Genomic DNA, 20,058 nt, shown 5'->3' with positions numbered 1-20,058 from the left:
TTGGGCATCTGGACCATTATGTCCTCTCAACATTTCTTATTCAAATTCAGCAGTTCATATGCAGGCAGCCTTTTACAAGTGTAATGGATCCATAACTGGACAAGTAACACTTTTCACAGATGCCGTGTGCATTGTGTTCAATCACAGTTTGACAAAATATGTTTCCCCTTTATCCACAAGACAGTTTGTCGGTGGGGGGGGATAAATGACAGCACCATTCTGAGAGGAATATGCAATAAACTGAATTGTAACTATGGATATAAATTAGTTCTTCCATTGTGTTTCCTTGGAACAGGTGACATTTAACAAAGTCAATTAGAGCTTTCACCCTTTATAATTGAATTGCTAGCTTATTATGAATCAAGAAAAAGTTTTTTTTTTGTTAATCTTAATTATTAATTGATTTCTTACACATGTGACTCTTAAAAAAAATTCCAACTTTTATTACTGTTTACTGCCTTTCATGAATACTCTTCAAACTCCTCCTTTGCAGTTTTGGACCGGATGATCTGTGACCCGCTGTGTTCTGATGCCGGCTGCTGGGGTCCAGGGCCCGACCAGTGTCTGTCCTGTCGCTTCTTCAGCAGGGGCCGCACCTGTGTTGAATCCTGCAACCTACATGAAGGGTACGCTTTTCAATGCAGTGTAAGATGTTTACATATACACTAATCAACCACTTTATTAGGTACACCTGTACACCTACTCATCTAATCAGCCAATCGTGTGGGAGCAGTGATCGCAGTGATTTAGACAGTGGCATGATTTTTGGTGATTTTTAACGGAGAATGTCCAGACTGGTTCGAGCTGACAGAAAGTCATATAACCCCTCTGTACAATTGTAGTGTGCAGAATATCATCATCATAGAATGCACAAGATGTCAAACCTTGAGGCGAATGGGCCACAACAGCAGAAGATCACGTCAGGTTCCATTTCTGTCAGCCAAGAACAGAAAGCTGAGGCTGCAGTGGGCACAGGCTCACCAAAACTGGACAGTTAAAGACTGGAAAAAAATAGCCTGGTCTGATGAACCTCGATTTCTGCTGTGGTACTCAGATGGTAGGCCCACTGCAGCCTCAGCTTTCTGTTCTTGGCTAACAGAAGTGGAACCCGACATGGTCTTTTCTGTTGTAGCCCATTCACCTCAAGGTTTGACATGATGTGTATTCTGAAATGCTATTCTGCACTCTGCAATTGTACAGAGGAGTTATCTGAGTTGCTGTGGCAGAACTTCCACTCACTGGATGTTTTTTGTTTTTGAAACCATTCTGAGTAATCTCTAGAAACTGTTGCGCTTTAAAATCCCAGGAGATCAGCAGTTACTGAAACACTCAAACCAGCCTGTCTGGCACCAACAATCTTGTCACAGTAGAAATCACGGAGATCATTATTTTCCCCATTCTGATGGTTGATGTGAACATTAACTTAAGCTCCTGACCCATATCTGCCTGATTTTATGCATTTCACTGCTGCCACATGATCGGCTGATTAGATAATTCCATGAATCAGTAGGTGTACAGGTGTACTTAATAAAGTGATCGGTGAGTGTATATAGGGGAGACCAAATGCAGTCACACTTTTTACTTTTTAAATATTTCTGATTTTGTAATGTTAAGGTTAGATTTATTATTCAAAGTCAATTTCTATATAGGAACATAGCTTAAAGACTTGAATACAAAAAAAGTTACTGAATATTTTCACCTTTCTTGCCCAGGAAAAAGTATACAGTTTACTGAACACACGTTGGCCTTTTGTAACAACATAATCCAATAGCGATGAATGTTTTCACACTATATGGGTATATATGGGATATTTGGTTACTTGCAGTTACTGAGATATAGCAATTGTGACAATACATTCTCTACAAATCTCAAGTATCACAGGAGCATTCAAGCTGTGTTGTAGTATTATTTGCATACACTTGACGGCATTATGTTTATTCATGTTCACTTGGAGGAGGTGTGTCTTCCTAAGGTTGAACTAGAGCTAGCGCTGTTCCTAAGGGATTTCACAAAGATGCATGTCTCCATCCTCTAGACAAACAATAACACAACATGAGAGCAGCACATCCTCTGACTTTGGAGAGCAGATTGCAATGATGAAAAGTAAGCTCGGTTGAGCTGGAAAACAAATAACAGTGTTTGGGTGAGCTAGATGAGCTGGGTACATCTCCCACCTCATGTGAGGTTTACATCAAATACAGTGGTGTTCAGAGCACCATGGCACAATGATGAACTGAATAAAGAATTTTTTTTCTTTTTTTTTAACAAATGCAGAAGGATTTATAACAGATAAACTGACACACACACAAATATTCAGTGCATTCAGTAAGTATTCAGACCCCTTCATTTTTTCACATTTTGTTATGTTGCAGCCTTATGCTAAAATGCTTTAAATTATTATGTATTTGTTTCACATCAGTCTACACTCCATACCCCATAATGACCAATCAAAAACCAGATTCTTGATAACTTTGCAAATAAAAAAATAATATAATAATAATAATAAAAAAAATTTAAAAAATGAAATATCACATTGACTTAAGTATTCAGACCCATTACTATGACACTTGATATTTAGCTCAGGTGCATCCCATTTCTCTGGATCATCTGAGAGATGTTTTTACACTTTGATTGGAGTCCACCTGTGGCAAATTCAATTGCACAGTGGCCTCCATAATTCTTAAATGGAAGAAGTTTGGAACAACTCTTCCTAGAGCTGGCTGCCTGGCCAAACTGAGCAACTGGGGAGAAGGGCCTTGGTAAGAGAGGTGACCAATTTTCAGAAGGACAATCATCACTGCAACACTCCACCGATTTGGGCTTTATGGCAGAGTGGCCAGACGGAAGCCTCTCCTCAGAGCAAGACACATGAAAGCCCCCTTAGATTTTGCAAAAAGCACCTAAAGGACTCTCAAACTGTGAGAAACAAAATTCTCTGGTCTAATGAAATGAAGATTGAACTGTTTGGCCTCAATTCCAAGCATCATGTCTGGAGGAAACCAGGCACCACTCATCACCTGTGCAATACCATCCCAACTGTGAAGCATGGTGGTGATAGCATCATGTTCTGAGGGTATTTTTCAGCGGCAGGGACTGGGGGACTGGTCAGGGTTGAAGGAAAGCTGAATGCAGCAAAATACAGAGATATCCTTAATGAAATCTGGCCCAGAGCGCTCAGGACCTCAGACTGCGCCGAAGGGTCACCTTCAAACAGGACAATGGCCCTGAGCACACAGCCATGACAATGCAAGTGTAGCTTAGGGAAAACTCTGTGAATGACCTTGAGTGGCCCAGCCAGAGCCCATACTTGAACCCAATCAAACATCTTTGGAGAGACCTGTAAATGGCTGTCCACCGACTATCCCCATCCAACCTGATAGAGCTTGAGAGGATCTGTAGAAAAGAATGGCAGAAAATCCCCAAATCCAGGTGTGCAAAGCTTGTTGCATCAGACCCAAAAAGACTTGAGGCTATAATCGCTGCCAAAGGTGCTTCAACTAAGTACTGAGTGAAGGGACTGAATACTTACTGTATATCAATGTGATACTTCAGTTTTTTATTTTTAATACATTTGCAAAGTTATCAAAAATCTGTTTTTTGCTTTGTCATTATGGGGTATGGAGTGTAGATTGATGTGAAAAAAAATATAACTGAAAGCATTTTAGCATAAGGCTGCAAAATAACAAATTGTGAAAATGAAGGGGTCTGAATACTTTCTGAATGCATGAATGCACTGTGTGTGTGTATATATATATACACAGTACTGTGCAAAAGTTTTAGGCACTTGTGAAAAATGTTGTATATTGAAAATATTTTCAAAAATAATGCCATAAATAGTTTTGATTGATCAATTATTGTCATACAAAGTGCAGTAAACATAAAGCTAAATTAATATTTTGTGTGACCACCCTTGTCATCAAAACAGCATCAATTATCCTGGGTACACCTGGACACAGTTTTTTAAGGTTCTTGGCAGATAGGATGTTTCAAGCATCTTGGATAATCTGCCACAGATCTTCTATTTGTTTAGGCTGTCTCAATTGCTTCTGTCTCTTCATGTAATCCCAGACTGACTCGATGTTCAGTGGGGGACTCTGTGGGGGCCCATGCCTTCTGCTGCAGGGCTCCCTGTTCTTCTATTCTATTCTATTCTATTCACAAAAGAAATATTTGGGAATCTAAAATCTATATTTTTTTATTAACACACTAACGCAGAAGATAAAAATAAACATCTAAAGACAAATGTTTTTGTGAAACATCTTATGTGCCTAAGACTTTTGCACAATACTGTATATATTCAACCCCCCAAGACAGCAAGGATTTACAAAGGTAAGCTTTCTGATGACCCATAATTTTTAAACTTTACATCTATATCAGTTGAGTGACACATTCAAAGTCATAGTGTGAATATATAACCTAATATTTCTAAATAGCAGGATTTTTTAAAAATACAGCAATGTCATAATTATTCAACCCCTATTGCTTGTAGCTGTTTCTTAAATATGTAAGGCTACACAAGTAATTGTTTTAAAACAAAATTAAGTTTAGCGTTGTAAGCAAAAATTTATTTCTATGCAAAAAAATGCAAATAAAAATAAGCTGTCTCAAAAGCTAATAGAGGAGATTATTTCATTACACAAGAAAGGTCATGGCTAAAAGTACATTTCCAAGGCACTTCAATTTCCAATAGACAAAATTGGCAGCACCATTCATACATTTTTTAAATATGGTACAACAGCAACCTTCTTGGGGTGTGGAAGAAAGCAAAATTTACCAAGGAATATGTCGACTTGAATATTCAAGAAGTCATTAGCAAAGATCTGTGGAGTCCTGGAAGAAGGTTTTTATATACACTATATTGCCAAAAGTATTCGCTCATCTGCCTTTAGACGCATATGAATTTAAGTGACATCCCATTCTTAATCCATAGGGTTTAATATGACGTCGGCCCACCCTTTGCAGCTATAACAGCTTCAACTCTTCTGGGAAGGCTTTCCACAAGGTTTAGGAGTGTGTTTATGGGAATTTTTGACCATTCTTCCAGAAGCGCATTTGTGAGGTCAGACACTGATGTTGGACGAGAAGGCCTGGCTCGCAGTCTTCGCTCTAATTCATCCCAAAGGTGCTCTATCGGGTTGAGGTCAGGACTCTGTGCAGGCCAGTCAAGATCTTCCACACCAAACTCGCTCATCCATGTCTTTATGGACCTTGCTTTGTGCACTGGTGCGCAGTCATGTTGGAACAGGAAGGGGCCATCCCCAAACTGTTCCCACAAAGTTGGGAGCATGGAATTGTCCAAAATCTCTTGGTATGCTGAAGCATTCAGAGTTCCTTTCACTGAAACTAAGGGACCAAGCCCAGCTCCTCAAAAACAACCCCACACCATAATCCCCCCTCCACCAAACTTCGCAGTTGGCACAATGCAGTCAGACAAGTACCGTTCTCTTGGCAACCGCCAAACCCAGACTCATCTATCAGATTACCAGATGGAGAAGCGTGATTCGTCACTCCAGAGAACGCGTCTCCACTGCTCTAGAGTCCAGTGGCAGCGTGCTTTACACCACTGCATCCGACGCTTTGCATTGCACTTGGTGATGTATGGCTTGGATGCAGCTGCTCGGCCATGGAAACCCATTCCATGAAGCTCTCTACGCACTGTTCTTGAGCTAATCTGAAGGCCACATGAACTTTGGAGGTCTGTAGCGATTGACTCTGCAGAAAGTTGGCGACCTCTGCACACTATGCGCCTCAGCATCCGCTGACCCCGCTCTGTCATTTTACGTGGACTACCACTTCGTGGCTGAGTTGCTGTCATTCCCAATCGCTTCCACTTTGTTATAATACCACTGACAGTTGACTGTGGAATATTTAGTAGCGAGGAAATTTCACGACTGGATTTGTTGCACAGGTGGCATCCTATCACAGTACCACGCTGGAATTCACTGAGCTCCTGAGAGCGGCCCATTCTTTCACAAATGTTTGTAGAAGCAGTCTGCATGCCTAGGTGCTTCATTTTATACACCTGTGGCCATGGAAGTGATTGGAACACCTGAATTCAATTATTTGGATGGGTGAGCGAATACTTTTGGCAATATAGTGTATGTATGACACTAAACTGAAAATGAGTTTTGGACCCATGGGTCAGCAGTACGTCTGGAGTAAGATGACAAGGTGATGACAAGAACGACACCATCCCCACAGTCAAGCATGGAGGTGGGTCAGTCCTGTTATTGGGGTGTTTTGCAGCTACAGGAAACGGCTATCCTGACTATGTGACTGACACCATGGATTCTTTCAGGTATCAGACCATTTTGGCATGAAAAATGTGATGCCTTCAGTGTGTAAATTGAAGCTCCGTGATCGCTGGACATTCCAGCAAGACAATAACACCAAGGATACATCTAAATTGTCCAAAATCTGGTTCAGGGATAGGTTGTGGAATGTCCTTAAATGGCCCTTTCAGTCCATCATTAAAATCTCATTGCAAACCTTTGTTGGGATTTCAAGGAAGCAGTGGCAGCACAGAAACCAAAGAATGTCAATGAGCTGGAAGCTTTTGCTCATGAGAAATGTGTAAAAATTCTAATAGAGAGGTGTCCGAAGCCTGAGAACACTTACCTGAAACATTTATTGCTGTTATTAAGGATAAAGGATGCTCCACAAATGATTGACTTTGGGGGTTGAATATTTTTGACATGACATTTGTGGAGAGAATTTGTTATTTTTTATTTTAAAATTTGGGTAACTGAACTCTTTGTTCTCAAAATCACTCAAATGTGTATTAAAAACTTACTTTGACTGTTTACTGAGGTTTTAGTTGATGTGTTTTAATTCACATCACCAGAATGTATTGCTGGTCAGGGTGGTTGAATAATTTTGATTGCAATATATATATATATATATATATATATATATATATATATATATATATATATATATATATATATATATTACATATATATGCTGACCGGAGTATGTGAGTGGATTGGGGCAACAGCAGTTTCCCCTCTGGCTCAATTTAGCAAATCCACTCCGGGTTTTTGAATGGTGTCTTTCTGATAATATTTCACAATTACCTCAGTCTTTTAATCTTATTGCTAATAGTTTATTAACAATGTTTAATACATGGTGAACTATTGCTTTCTTCCATTTTAATTTTGCGTAATGCTTGTGATGAAGCAGTATTGAAACAATCTTGGAGCGGAAGAGAATACCCATGCCCCGACTTTTAAAAACACCACTCCTCGCTCCAGGCTTCATGTAACTCCACTCCCCGCTCCACTTCCACTCTGCACCGCTCACATACTCATACTCATAAATGCTTACAGCATTTTCAATCATCAGTCGAGTTTCATACAGACTCTAGTGGAGACCCAGGTGATGCAGATAACCTGTGTAAACACACATGATCAGATGATTTTCCACCCTACAGCATCTGTACTGCAGAATGGCTTTGAAGCACCAACGAATATAGCCTACATATGATAATCGAGTGAGTGAATTGCAAAGGGGATAGGGAATAGAATAGGAGTGTGTTTCACTGCAGTGTGTGCCAAAAGCACTGTAGAAAATATTTTGTGTAGTAAGTCTTGCCATCCTTTCTTATTTTGCATGCAGCTAGCAAAGGCAATGCAATAGAAAGACATGTTTCTATTTATTCTATTCAAATGTCGAATGAAATAAATTTTCATTTGTATACTGAATAACCATGAATGAAACACTGTTCCTCACAGAGAGTGCCTGTTAAAAAGACCAGCACAGCTGGATGCTGGTGTGTTGATGTCAGTACTGCACCGACCATGCTGAAAAGACCAGCTTAAACCAGCATCAATCTCAATACTGGTCCAAGCTATTCTATGCTGGTTAGTGCTAGTTTGGTGCAGGTCTGTGTACATGTAACATCATAGTTACACTAACCAGACTGGACCAGCATGGAAATTCAGGTGCTTGTCTAATTCCTCTAAAAATGGTTTAGTATTGATAAGCTGGCCTTGTCTTTCTCTTGGATTGCTCGATTGATATAAATAAACAATACAATTGAGTAGTGGAGAAGTTAAATCAAAGATTGGTTTTGAGTTCCCTCTTTATTTGTTTTGTGCGCTTACGTTCTGCTGGAAGGGAAAGACTAGCATTAGTATTTGATTGATTCGACTGAGTGAACCAGCTAAATTTATTTTCTCCTTTGCCCAGAGCTAAAACAAGATAATAAACAAACACCATCCGTTTTCGCATTCTAAAACAAAAGCATCTGCTGTTTGTAGATGGTCCCTCGTCCTTTGTGTATTTTTAACTAGAATAAACATATTCACAGTAGAAACTAGAGTGACTGCATTTTTTGAGCTGTTAACCTTGTATTATTTTCTTCTGTGAAAAACAAAAGGTGATCTTAAGCAGAATATCCAAGCTTTTTTTCACCATATCAGCCAAATGGATAGTGATGTAAACTGACAAACTTTAAAAAGGATCCAAAAACCATCATAAAAGTATCATAAAAGTAGTCCACACAAGTAGTCCAATTCTTGGAATGTAGCACACAAGTGGACTGCTTTTATAATACTTTCTTGGTGCTTTTTTGTCCTTTTTGAATCATCATCCACTTCAGTTGTATGGAAAAGAGCAGCTCCTACATTCTGCCTAACATCTTAATTTGTTTTTCATGGAAGAAAGAAAATAATATGTGGCCGCAACGACATGTGGTGAGTAAATTATGTAAATGTTCTTTTTGGGTAAACTATTCCTTTAAATGGTGACATTAGTTTAGCATTCTCTGACAGTGATTAATAGTAAGTCAGCAGGTAGGCTGCACCTGTTCATTGAAGCCTATGTGTAGCTCAGGGCTTGTGCACCCAGCAATCGTCCCACATGCTTCTTTTGCCTTGCAGAATGGCTGGCTCTAGGCCCAAACTGCTCACCAGGCCGTACGTGGTCGAGAAGCGGGAGGCAGGTTCGGAGAGGTACGGTATGGCATGGCTAGAGGCGCTCAGACACATCACTGTCTCGCACTGTCATGTCTGCCTACCCACACTTCCCACACACGTCACCCAGCATGGTTTGTGTATGTGTGTGAATATATCTGTTTTTCAGGGTGACCATAGAGTCTGTTTTCTCTGCCTCTCCTCTTGTTGTCAACCTCTGTGGTCGCACTCGCTGTTCACACAAGATGACTCACTCTGTATATGGAAGACAACAGCCAAAAAATCAAGAGATCATTGGAACTCTATCTGAAACTTTCTAAAGATAATTACGACTGTTTCTAAGGCTGTTTACATTTGTTAGACTGTTGTATGGTTTGCTAGACACCGTATGGATTGATCCCCTAGTGTTTTGCTCACTACTGCTAGACTTAGCCACTGAATTTTAATGTGACTGTGGTGGCATTTTTTAAAAATGAAATCACATGGTTCATTACATGTATCGCAGTAGTTCCGATGTGTAATGTCCACTAAGTGGCACTAAAAGTGAGTACATTTTCTCCCAAACAGGTTTTTAAGGTTAATGCTCTATCGAGTCTTAAATCAACAAAATGAATCTTAAAATTAAACCTAACCAATAGTGTTATAAAAAGCAAATGTGAGATGAAAAACACAATTGGTGAAGCAACAACTTAATTTTGTGGTGCTTCCATGACACTTGACAACTCGTGTGTCGACTCGCGTGCTGTTCAGCACTTGTACCCATGTCCTTATAAATGTAGCACACTGTGTAATGCAAACATTAAAATGTATGTCATACACTTTACTAAAAGTGTTTTGATGTCATAAGATAGCATTGTTTTAGGAACAGGTTGAAAATTAAGTGACTTTGAACTGATAATCTGGCCTTTTACTCATGATTTGACCGACTCTTTTTTTTGCTGTTTACAGAGTCTAGGACTGTCACAGATATGGGTGTGATTTCTCAAAAAGGATATAGCTTAGGCCAGAGATTTTCAAACTTGTTCCTGGGGAGCCGCAGAACTGCACATTTTCGATGTCGCCCTTATTTAACACACTTGATTGAAATCATTAGCTCATTAGTAGAGGCTCATGACCTGAACTGGGTGTCAGATAAGAGAGACTTACAAAATCTGCAGAGCTGTGGGTCCCCAGGAAAAGGATTGAAAACCCATGGCTTAGGCAGAGCTCCAAAAAGGGGCGGGAACTCCAAACCGCCAGCAAAGATATAGGAAGCCCCTAACCTAATCCTTCCCCTAAACCTAACAGTGTGTGGAAGTGACACCCCATTTTGAAGTTGGCGCAACCCCCTTTTGGAGTAACTCTGCCCCTTCTTGAGGAACCCCGCCATCTGTTTGTAGATTCCGCCCCCATTTGGAGATCTCCGGCCTGCAGCTATACCTACTTGGATTTTTCAGTACACATTTAAGTTATATCTGTAAGGTAGAAGGGACACAAGAAAATCAGGGCCAATGGCATTGCTGCACAGAGAGAATCAGTAAATACATGATAAAAACCTCAAATGTGTACGTCATGGAACCTGTGAAGTTAGCATTCGCATAGTTAGCAAGAATGAGCAGTCCTTAAAAGATAAGGTGGTCAAAGGCACAATATGTGCTGTGCTTTATAGATAATGTAATTCTCCTTTCCATTGAGACAGCAGACTTCAGTCGCCATACAACACAAGTCTTTGCCACATATCTTTGTCTCTCTTTTTTCAGTCTCTCTCATGTAAACCTACTGATGGGGCTTCCATCCTGCATTTCTCTCTCCAACTCATGTCAGTTCTAAAATGTCACTGCCATCTTCAGAGTGGAGTGATGTGACCAGAAAACTACTGTGTTTGCGTTTATTGAACCATTTTTTGATCATTTGTTTCAGATGTCCTGGGCTGACTTCCTCAGCATGGTCCTTTGAGTTGTCCCTGTATGCGCTTGATGAATTGTCAATTGGATAGGTGGTGAAAGCTGACTGTTTGCTTTTGGCCATTAGTAATTTTGTTTGCCAGCTGTTGCTAGATTTTGTGGCAGCTGAGAAGAGAACCGCAAGTGCTGTAAACACCCAACGGATGTGTTAGATTCCATGTTCACCTCCCTATGGCCTTGCAGTGCCTCTGGTGCTGAATTTCCTTTGGCTATGATTTCACAATCTACCGGTGTGTGCATGTGCGTGAGATGGCTCTGCTTTAAGTCCTCCCTATGGTTCAGCTCTTGATTTGGGTTTGGATTCAAAAAAACCTAAACACCTAACATCTAGTCTAAAATTTTGAAATTTCACTTTGTTTTGAATGGCTAATGGTGATTGAGTGCTGAGTTCTGTAATTCAGGAATTCCTGGAAGAACATTGAAGATTGCCATGCCATTTTTTGCCATCTGAAATTTGAATGTTCTCTAAGGCAAATTGTCACTATATGTTATTGCAGTGTGCTATGCTACCTAATATTTCCTTCTCTCTCTCTTTTTCTCTTTTATAGGGACGTGCGTGAGTTTGCAAATGGCTCAGTGTGCCTGGAGTGTGATGCACAGTGTGAAGTGGTGGAAGATGACAGGCTAACCTGCACTGGGCCGGTAAATTCTATTCGAACATTTCTGCCCATGTTCAATAAGCCAATAATATGAATCCCAGAAATCAACAACACTATCAAAAGTAACAAAAATTACCATGGTATTGACATGCATTTTTGATTGTTTGTTTATTTGTTTGTTTGATTTATTGTATGTTGTACCATGATAATGGTATTATTTTCTGAATATAATCCAAAACCATGGACATGTTCCTTAGTACTCTGGGTGCCATGTAAATACCATGGTATTTGAAAATGATAGTCATTCAGTACAGTGGTATATAGCACAGTACCACAGTAGAAAACAAATAGAGCCATATGCAACCAATTATATGAATCTTGAAAGTTAATAACACTAACAAAAAAGTACCATGGTATTACCATTTTTTGGATATTTAACATGGTAATATAATGTTGTTGTTGTTGTTGTTGTTGTTGTTGTTGTTTTAGACATGTATCACGGTAATTCCATGGTATTTTTGAAAGTTCCTTGGAGTGCCATGTTAATACCTTTGTGTATGAATATGGTAATCATTAAGTACCATTTTACATATCATAGCATCATGGTATTTACTATCTGATACCATTACTGTACTATGATGCCACTAATTTTTTGTAAGGGAAACTTCACATAAATTTTCATATATCTTTGTTTGTAAATAAGGGCATATACAGCATCCAAAATTTACTTTTGGCACACCTGCCAATGGCGAGCAAATTAATTTAGAAAATTTTACCGGCCATAACTATTCTTTACCAGCCATGGAACTGTATTTTGCACTATCTTTTAAACAATGGATATAGTAGTTGTCCTAATAACAAAGAAATTATTTTGCTGACTTTTCCTTTTATATTTTTCAGGTAGTTATAACTATGAAAGAAAATAATATGTTTAGCTTCCTTGGCCAATGCCTAATTTTTCCACTGAGGTAAAAGATGTTAGAAGATATACAGTAGTCATTGGGCTTTGCTTTATAAGACCATTTGTATCTCTTTTGATATATGATTCCTTCACATCGCTTTTATCAAGGGTCCGTCTTTTTATTCTGATATTGTCATTTAAACCATGTATTATTTTGCAGTTCCAAAAAAAAAAAAAATGTGTTTACTTGCCAAAGCTAATGTTTACTTGCATTTAACACTCGGAAAGTGTTAATTTTGTTCTCTGGGTGTGTGTTACTTTTATTTCAATGCAGTCTCCCTCAATATCTGTTAGCTTGAAACTCAAACAGAGCTGAACAGCAGACGCTGCTTTTGATTGGCTTGCTCCAATGATTAACTGAATCCCTTGTTGAAGTGTACTTTTGCTGCTGTGAGGTTGATTTTACTTCTTGTTTATTTGGTAAGAAAGTAGATTAAGTTGCCTAATCTTGGCAAGTGTGAGAGCCCTGTCCCAAAGGGAGACCTGGGAGTTGGTTGAATAAGCCATTTTGGTGTCCATGAATCTGATCAGGTTGGAGAGACGTTTCCACAGATGGGCTGTGTGCTCACTGTTGCCCCTTTTTAAAAAACAGCCTTGAGCAGTTTGGTTTAAATTGATGAATACGTGACGAGGTTTGTATGGATGTGTGCTTGTGTGTTGCGAAAAAGGATTTAACCGATCCTTCTCTAATGCTCTGAGGCCTCAGGCTGTTGTCTGCTTGAGTCACACAGAAAGGTCTCGATCATGAACCCACCGAGGCAAATACAGGCACAAACATAGTTAGACACAAACTTTTTGGAACAGTGTGCATGACCCGACTTTCTACAGCTGTGAGGTAGACCAGAAAAATATTAGCCTTTTTAGATTATATATTCATTCTTTTGTGTGGATTCTGCTTGATCATTGCCTTTTAGCTATTAATTTGTGAAGTGATTCAGTCAATGTGCCATCAGCCAAACATCACAAACAATTACACTCAAGTTTACCTTGCAGTCTAAAGGGAGACTTACCAGGGACTTAAATAATTTTCAAATAAAGCTAATTATAATCATCATTTTCATATATCTTTCCATGTTGTCCAACTCGCATCATTGGTCCCATTCATTTCCCCATTATCAGAATCAAAATCAGAATGAGCTTTTTTGCCATGTATACTTACACATACAAGGATTTATTATTGGTGACAGAAGCTTCCAGTGCACAAACAATACAGCAACAAGACAGATATAATAAAAAATAAAAATTAAAAAGTAAAAAGTAAAAAGCCAATAGAAAATGCAAGTATATAGAAATACACAATATGACAAAATAAATATGTACAAATACAAATATGTTATATACATTGCAAGGGAATGTAATGCAGAAGGGGTAGGATATGTTAAATAAATATATTGACTAAGCTGTGTATTGCACGTAATTATTCCATAATGGGACAGTTTTAACTGTTCATGAGATGGATAGCCTGAGGGGAAAAACTGTTCTTGTGCTTGACTGTTCTGGTGCTCAGAGCTTAATAGTGCCAGCCAGAAGGCAACAGTTCAAAAAGGTAGTGGGCAGGGTGAGTGGGGTCCAGAGTGATTTTTACAGCCCTTTTCCTCACTCTGGAAGTGTACAGTTCTTGAAGGGAGGGCAGGGGGCAACCAATAATCCGCTCAGCAGTCCGAAATATCCTTTGTAGTCTTCTGATGTCTGATTTCATAGCTGAACCAAACCAGACAGTTACTGAAGTGCAGAGGACAGACTCAATGACTGCTGAGTAGAACTGGATTAGCAGCGCCTGTGACAGGTTGAACTAACTCAACTGGCGAAGGAAGTACAACCTCTGCTGGGCCTTTTTCACAATAGAGTCAATGTGGGTCTCCAACTTCAGGCCCTGTGAGATGGTAGTGCCCAGGAACCTGAATGACTCCACTGCTGCCACAGTGCTGTATAGAATGGTGAGTGGGGTCAATGTTGGGGCTTTTCAAATCTAGAGTAAAACACATTCAGGTCATCAGCCAGTAATTGATTCCATACAGTGTTGGGGGATGGTGTCTTGAAATTTGTAATGTCTTTCAGGCCTCTTCAAACTGATGCAGGGTCGTTAGCTGAAAACTAGCTCCTTTTAGCCACTTTAATGTCCTTAGTCAGTGTGTTTTTGGCCTGATTATACAAGATTTTATCCCTGCTTCTGTAAGCATCCTCTTTGGCATGACGAAGCTGTCTGAGTTTTGCTGTTAACCATGGTTTGTCATTGCTGAACGTTAAATAATGCCTAGTAGGAATGCACATATCCTCACAGAAACTGATACATGATGTTACAGTATCTGTAAGCTCATCCAGATTGGTGTTTGCAGCTTCAAAAACACTCCAGTCAGTGCAGACAAAGCAGGCTTGTAGTTCCAGCTCTGCTTCATTGGTCCATCTTTTTACAGACTTTACTACAGGTTTAGCTGATTTTAAGTTTCTGCCTCCAGGTTGGAAGAACCCGACAGTGATCAGAGAGTCCCAAAGCTGCACGTGGGACAGAGCAATATGCATCCTTTAAAGTTGTGTAGCAGGGATCCAGTATATTTCTGTCTCTGGTGGGGCATGTAATGTGCTGTCTGTATTTTGGCAGTTCATGGGTGAGGTTGGCTTTGTTAAAATTGCAAAGAATAATAATAAGTGATTCCAGGTATTGTTGCTCCATGCCTGTGATCTGATCAGATGCTGCAGCGCTGTGTTCACGCACGCTTGTGGCGGGATGTATACACTCACCAGAATAAATGAGGAAAACTCCCACAGTGAGTAGAAAGGCTTACAGTTGATAAAGAGCACTCCCAAATTAGGACAGCACATCTTTAACGTTGTGACATCTGTACACCAACTTTCATTGATGTAAAAGCATGTTCCACCGCCTCTTGTTTTCCCCATTTACTCAGCAATGCAATCCGCTCAGAAACAGCTGGAAGCCCGGCAGATGTAATGCGCTGTCCAGAATGGCTTCACTCAGCCAGGTTTCTGTGAAGCACAAGGCAGCAGAGTTTGAAAAGTCTTTGTTTGTACGGGTGAGGAGATGTAGTTCATCCGTTTTGTTAGCGAGAGAGCGGAGATTCGCTAGATGAATACTTGGCAACGCTGTTCGAAAGCCACACTGTCGGAGCTTGACCAGCGCGCCGGCTCACTTCCCTCGCTTGCATCTCATAGCGTGCTTTAACAACACAGCTATACCTCTGACTAAAATGTAGAGCAAAACGTCCGTGGTAAAACTGATTGGAAAAAAATCACAGGACAAACAAACAAAAACAACAAAAGAAATGGAGAGCTCCACACCGAGGCAGCCTTCTCCACGCCATTTTCATCATATAATTATATCCTGTCCTCTCAATAAAATAAAATAAACATTTATTTTGTTTATTTATATTGTCATCAACATGTATTACAATTGTATTTATTTTATTTTATGGGACAGTATATAATTAATTGGACCAATGATGCAACAAAGTAGGAAAGATAGGCTACAGTATATGATAATGGCATCTGAAATCTATATCTTAAATTAGAGTTCGGGTACTCAAGTTTGGACTCGGACTCGAGTCCATGTCACAAGTGCAATTTTAATGGACTTGGACTTGTCACGGACTCGAGCCTTTGGGACTCTGGATTTTTTCCATGACATTTGTGATGCAATAAAAAAATAACAAAATAAATAACAAAACAGAAATTAATGAACACATCTCTGTCTGCATGCAGCTGTATTAGCCCCTGAAGTCGTAGATGTAGCCAGAGTTGTTTCACTGTGTCTAAGCAAACACACGCACACTCACATATGCATGTTCACAGGCACACTCATCTGTCAACCAATACGCTTGAATGTTACTACAGAGACTGCTGCATAACATCGACTACTGAGGTGGCTGGCACGATAAAAACAAAGACGGGTATGTATCTAATGTAGCAGAAACTAAACAAGGCAGTTTCACACAACACGGGACCTGACAACCGGTAAAATTGGGTGTGGCGTTTATGCAGCCAAGACAGTGCTTGCATTGCGGTTTCAACATGGTTAAAAACTTAAAATCAAGAACTTCATTGAGTCAAGTCACCCATATCATGTCTCTCACAGTTTACTAAAAACAGCATATCAAAATAAAAATTGTATTAATATTGGATATTATGTCTTTTTAGGCGTAATGTATCTACACATGTAGGGTTCTGTAGTCTCTTGTGGTCCACGCAGTTTTGTCAGCTTGAACTGGTCCATAATAGCTTGATGAATTAACTGTGTAACTTTTTAAATAGTCGGGGAAAAAAAGCGTTATTGCTAAAGCAGACAGCAACTCTAAACAGATAAACAGCACCTATTTATTATTGATTGACTATTTTCAAAGCATTGACGAGCTGCTTAAAATACATTATTTTACAGCATTTGTCCACCATTCACAACATTCAGCCATGAACAATATAATATTAGGATATTTTGGGCAGTGAAATGTTTTGTTTATAATTTAATTATAGACTATAAAATAAATGTATTATTCAATGACAGAGTTTGTGTATGAAGCTAAACTTCATGTTATGAGTTGAATTTAGTTGGTTATGATGTTTTTATTTTAAATGTTTATTTTATTTTTATTGTAAAGCACTGGGTAACTTATGTACGTCTTTTTTTTAGCCTATATCTCTGACACTTTTGAAGGACAATTCTGTTAAATTTATGACTCAAAATTATTATTCTCCATGTTTTTTGCAGTTAAAGTAGAGCTCAATGAAATTTTCTTTGGTTGGTATTTAAAGATTTCATTGACTGATTGCAGACCAATATCAATTTATTTATTTATTTTTTATCTTCTGCGGCAGCAGCTGCGAGACGCACACGAACGCATCAGGGATTTAGGTACACGAGCAGCACGCAGAACTGCCCTGCATTGTGCGGTTTCCCACAAATTAACTAGAAAATCATGTCCGTGACGAAATGGCCCCAATATTATCAGTGGGCTTTTCCAGTGTTTTTGGATGTAGCATTTGCAGTCAAATCATTAGACATAACTTCTCAGTGAGTGCTAATTATTACTTTGTTGACTCATTTGTATGTACTGTATTTTCACAAATCAGTCGGCAGATAGAGAAAACAGATTCAGAAAGAAATCTCAGTATAGACTATTATTTCTTTAGATAGGGATAATTTTAAATAAAATTAAATTAAATTGAATTGACAAATTGAAAATTAAGTAGAAATAAAAACTAAATTACAATTCAAAATAATAATAACTCTGGTTGTAAGGACTAACGCAGCTTTCACATTCTTTGGTGTATGTTTGAGTGGAGAGGAAAAAGCAACAAATGATTTAAATGTCAACAGAACGCAATAAGAAGTGTGTTGAAGGACAGTTTTGTCTTCATACACCTAAAGCATATGCTTTCATTCTGAAACCACTTTGAAGTTTGTTCAGCCAGATACCAATCATAAAATGTATATATGAAATGCAACAGAGGTGTTTTTGTTACATTTATATTGACAAACTGTTTTTCTTAGTTGTGAAGTTTAAAATAAGCTTAAAATATTGATGTTGACACAGGGAAGAAGACTGGGGAAACGGAATCATGTAATGACACAAGCTAGACCCTTTTTACCCATGTAAGCACCACGGCTCAATGAAGGATGTGTACAGCTACCAGGCCATTTTGCTGACAACTATTTATTGTAGTTTCAGTGAAGAACTGACCGTATGTTTACCCAAAGTGGCCTTGCATAGATTTGACAGACTGGAGAATGAAGCTGTCTGATCTTACATGGCTTCCACGGCTGTGTCCGGATGCAGTCTGCTGCTCTGTTGTATCAGAGCCGGTTTACAGTGTGAAGTGAAGAGCAGCCATAATTGCTGCAAGGCATTTATTAATCGCTAACAAGAGATTCACTCATACAGAACCACATATCATAAATACTCTCACATACAGATGCTCCTCATGGTTACATGGGTGCTGTGCATGTGTTTGACCCTTAATAGAACAATATGGAGTATCTTTTCATATTGTTTGTGCAATGTTATTTGTCTTACTGGTTGATGAGGTGCTTGGGTGACCCTAACAGTGCTCATATTGATATCCAGTTAGCAATTCCCTCTCTTCTGCCTCCCCTCTCCATATTACCACCATAAATCCTGCGCAGGCTGATTGTTATGGTCATTGCATGTGTGGTGAGGGATGGTTATTATCCGCATTTGCTGGGATTTGATGTCTCCTTTCCTTCTTTCTCTCTCTCGCGCAGGGCCCTGATCACTGTGTTAAATGTCTTCACTTTAAAGATGGGCCCAACTGTGTCGAGAAATGCCCTGATGGTCTACAGGGAGCAAACAGCTTCATCTTCAAATATGCTGAGGCCAACAATGAGTGTCACCCCTGCCATGTCAACTGCACCCAGGGGTATGGATGTGTTTGTTAAATGTTTGCAATTTGTGAGTGTGCAGGTCATATATTTGTAGCTGTGTCCAGCATGCAACTAATTCCTGTGCTTGTTTGCCATGTCAGTTCTAGCCTTAGGAAGTTTAAAGAGCCTATTTTTCAATTCACTGACCCTTTTTTAGAGTGCTTGTGTCCTCGGAACTGCCCGAGCATAAACCATCATTAATTTTAGAGGGAAGAGTTTGCCCTTGCTGCGTCTGTGCAATCAAACTTGAGTCTAAATGAAAACCATCATGCTCTCCAAATTTATCCTGCTGGGAACCTGAAGCTTAACCCAGCTCCTCAGGTTTACATGAGAGACAGCGCAAATTTACTGCGGGACAACCTCATCCACTGAGTGAAACTTTTGGCACTTACTGCAAATAGGATACACTTTGGTGCCGCATTAGTTTTTTTTAAAGCATTAGAGGCAAAAAACCCATGTTTTTATTGCGAGTACTATTAGATATGTTTTATAAACTATTAGCTAACATAAAAGTTAACCTAGCATGAAAATTAGGCGCTCTAAAACACGTTAGAAGCATTTGCTTCCTCTTAAAATTGTGATTTAAATTATATATATATATATATATATATATATATATATATATATATATATATATATATATATATATATATATATTATTATTATTATTATTATTATTTTTATATAGAGAACTTGACCTTCTGTACTGTATCAAACTATTAAATTCATACATCAATGTCATAATTTCAGCATAATTTTTCATTCTACTGATATTTAATGTATTGTAGTAAAAAAATTATTTTTCATTATTTAAAAAATTTGATTACTTAAAATGTCATACTTAACTATTTTTGCATTCCACAAAGTCAAAAGTAACCTATACATAACATCTCTTGGACCGTAAACTACAAGTTGAACTCTTGACTCAACCATTTAATCCTGTTAAAGAAGTTATTGAAAACATGATCAAAAATATATATTTTTTCTTTAATTTATGGAAAATAGAATTTTATCAAAGTGTACATTCTATAAAGGTAAAGCACCTCTTTCACTGACTTAAAAATAGGTAACACTTTACAATATGGTTCCATTTGTTAACATTAGTTAACAACATTATTAAACATGAACTAACAATGAACAAATGTATTTTTATTAACTAGGCAAGGCAAGGCAAGTTTATTTATATAGCACAATGGCAATTCAAAGTGCTTTACATATACATTTTAAAGAAAATACAAGATACATAAAAAAA

The 20,058-nt window shown here is 38.7% G+C and overlaps 1 protein-coding gene across 1 annotated transcript in view; it reads left to right on the top strand.

Annotated features, from left to right (window-relative positions):
- Positions 1-20,058, top strand: part of erbb4b (erb-b2 receptor tyrosine kinase 4b) — a 583,317-nt gene that overhangs the window by 464,835 nt on the left and 98,424 nt on the right. The window contains exons 13-15 of the mRNA XM_051707947.1: positions 494-626; positions 11,407-11,500; positions 18,648-18,802. Of these exons, the coding sequence (XP_051563907.1) occupies positions 494-626; positions 11,407-11,500; positions 18,648-18,802 (382 nt within the window). The remainder of the gene's footprint in view (positions 1-493; positions 627-11,406; positions 11,501-18,647; positions 18,803-20,058) is intronic.

This window comes from Myxocyprinus asiaticus, chromosome 10 (genome assembly GCF_019703515.2).
Source record: "Myxocyprinus asiaticus isolate MX2 ecotype Aquarium Trade chromosome 10, UBuf_Myxa_2, whole genome shotgun sequence".
NCBI lineage: Eukaryota > Metazoa > Chordata > Actinopteri > Cypriniformes > Catostomidae > Myxocyprinus > Myxocyprinus asiaticus.
This window is presented reverse-complemented; position numbering and strand designations above follow the sequence as displayed.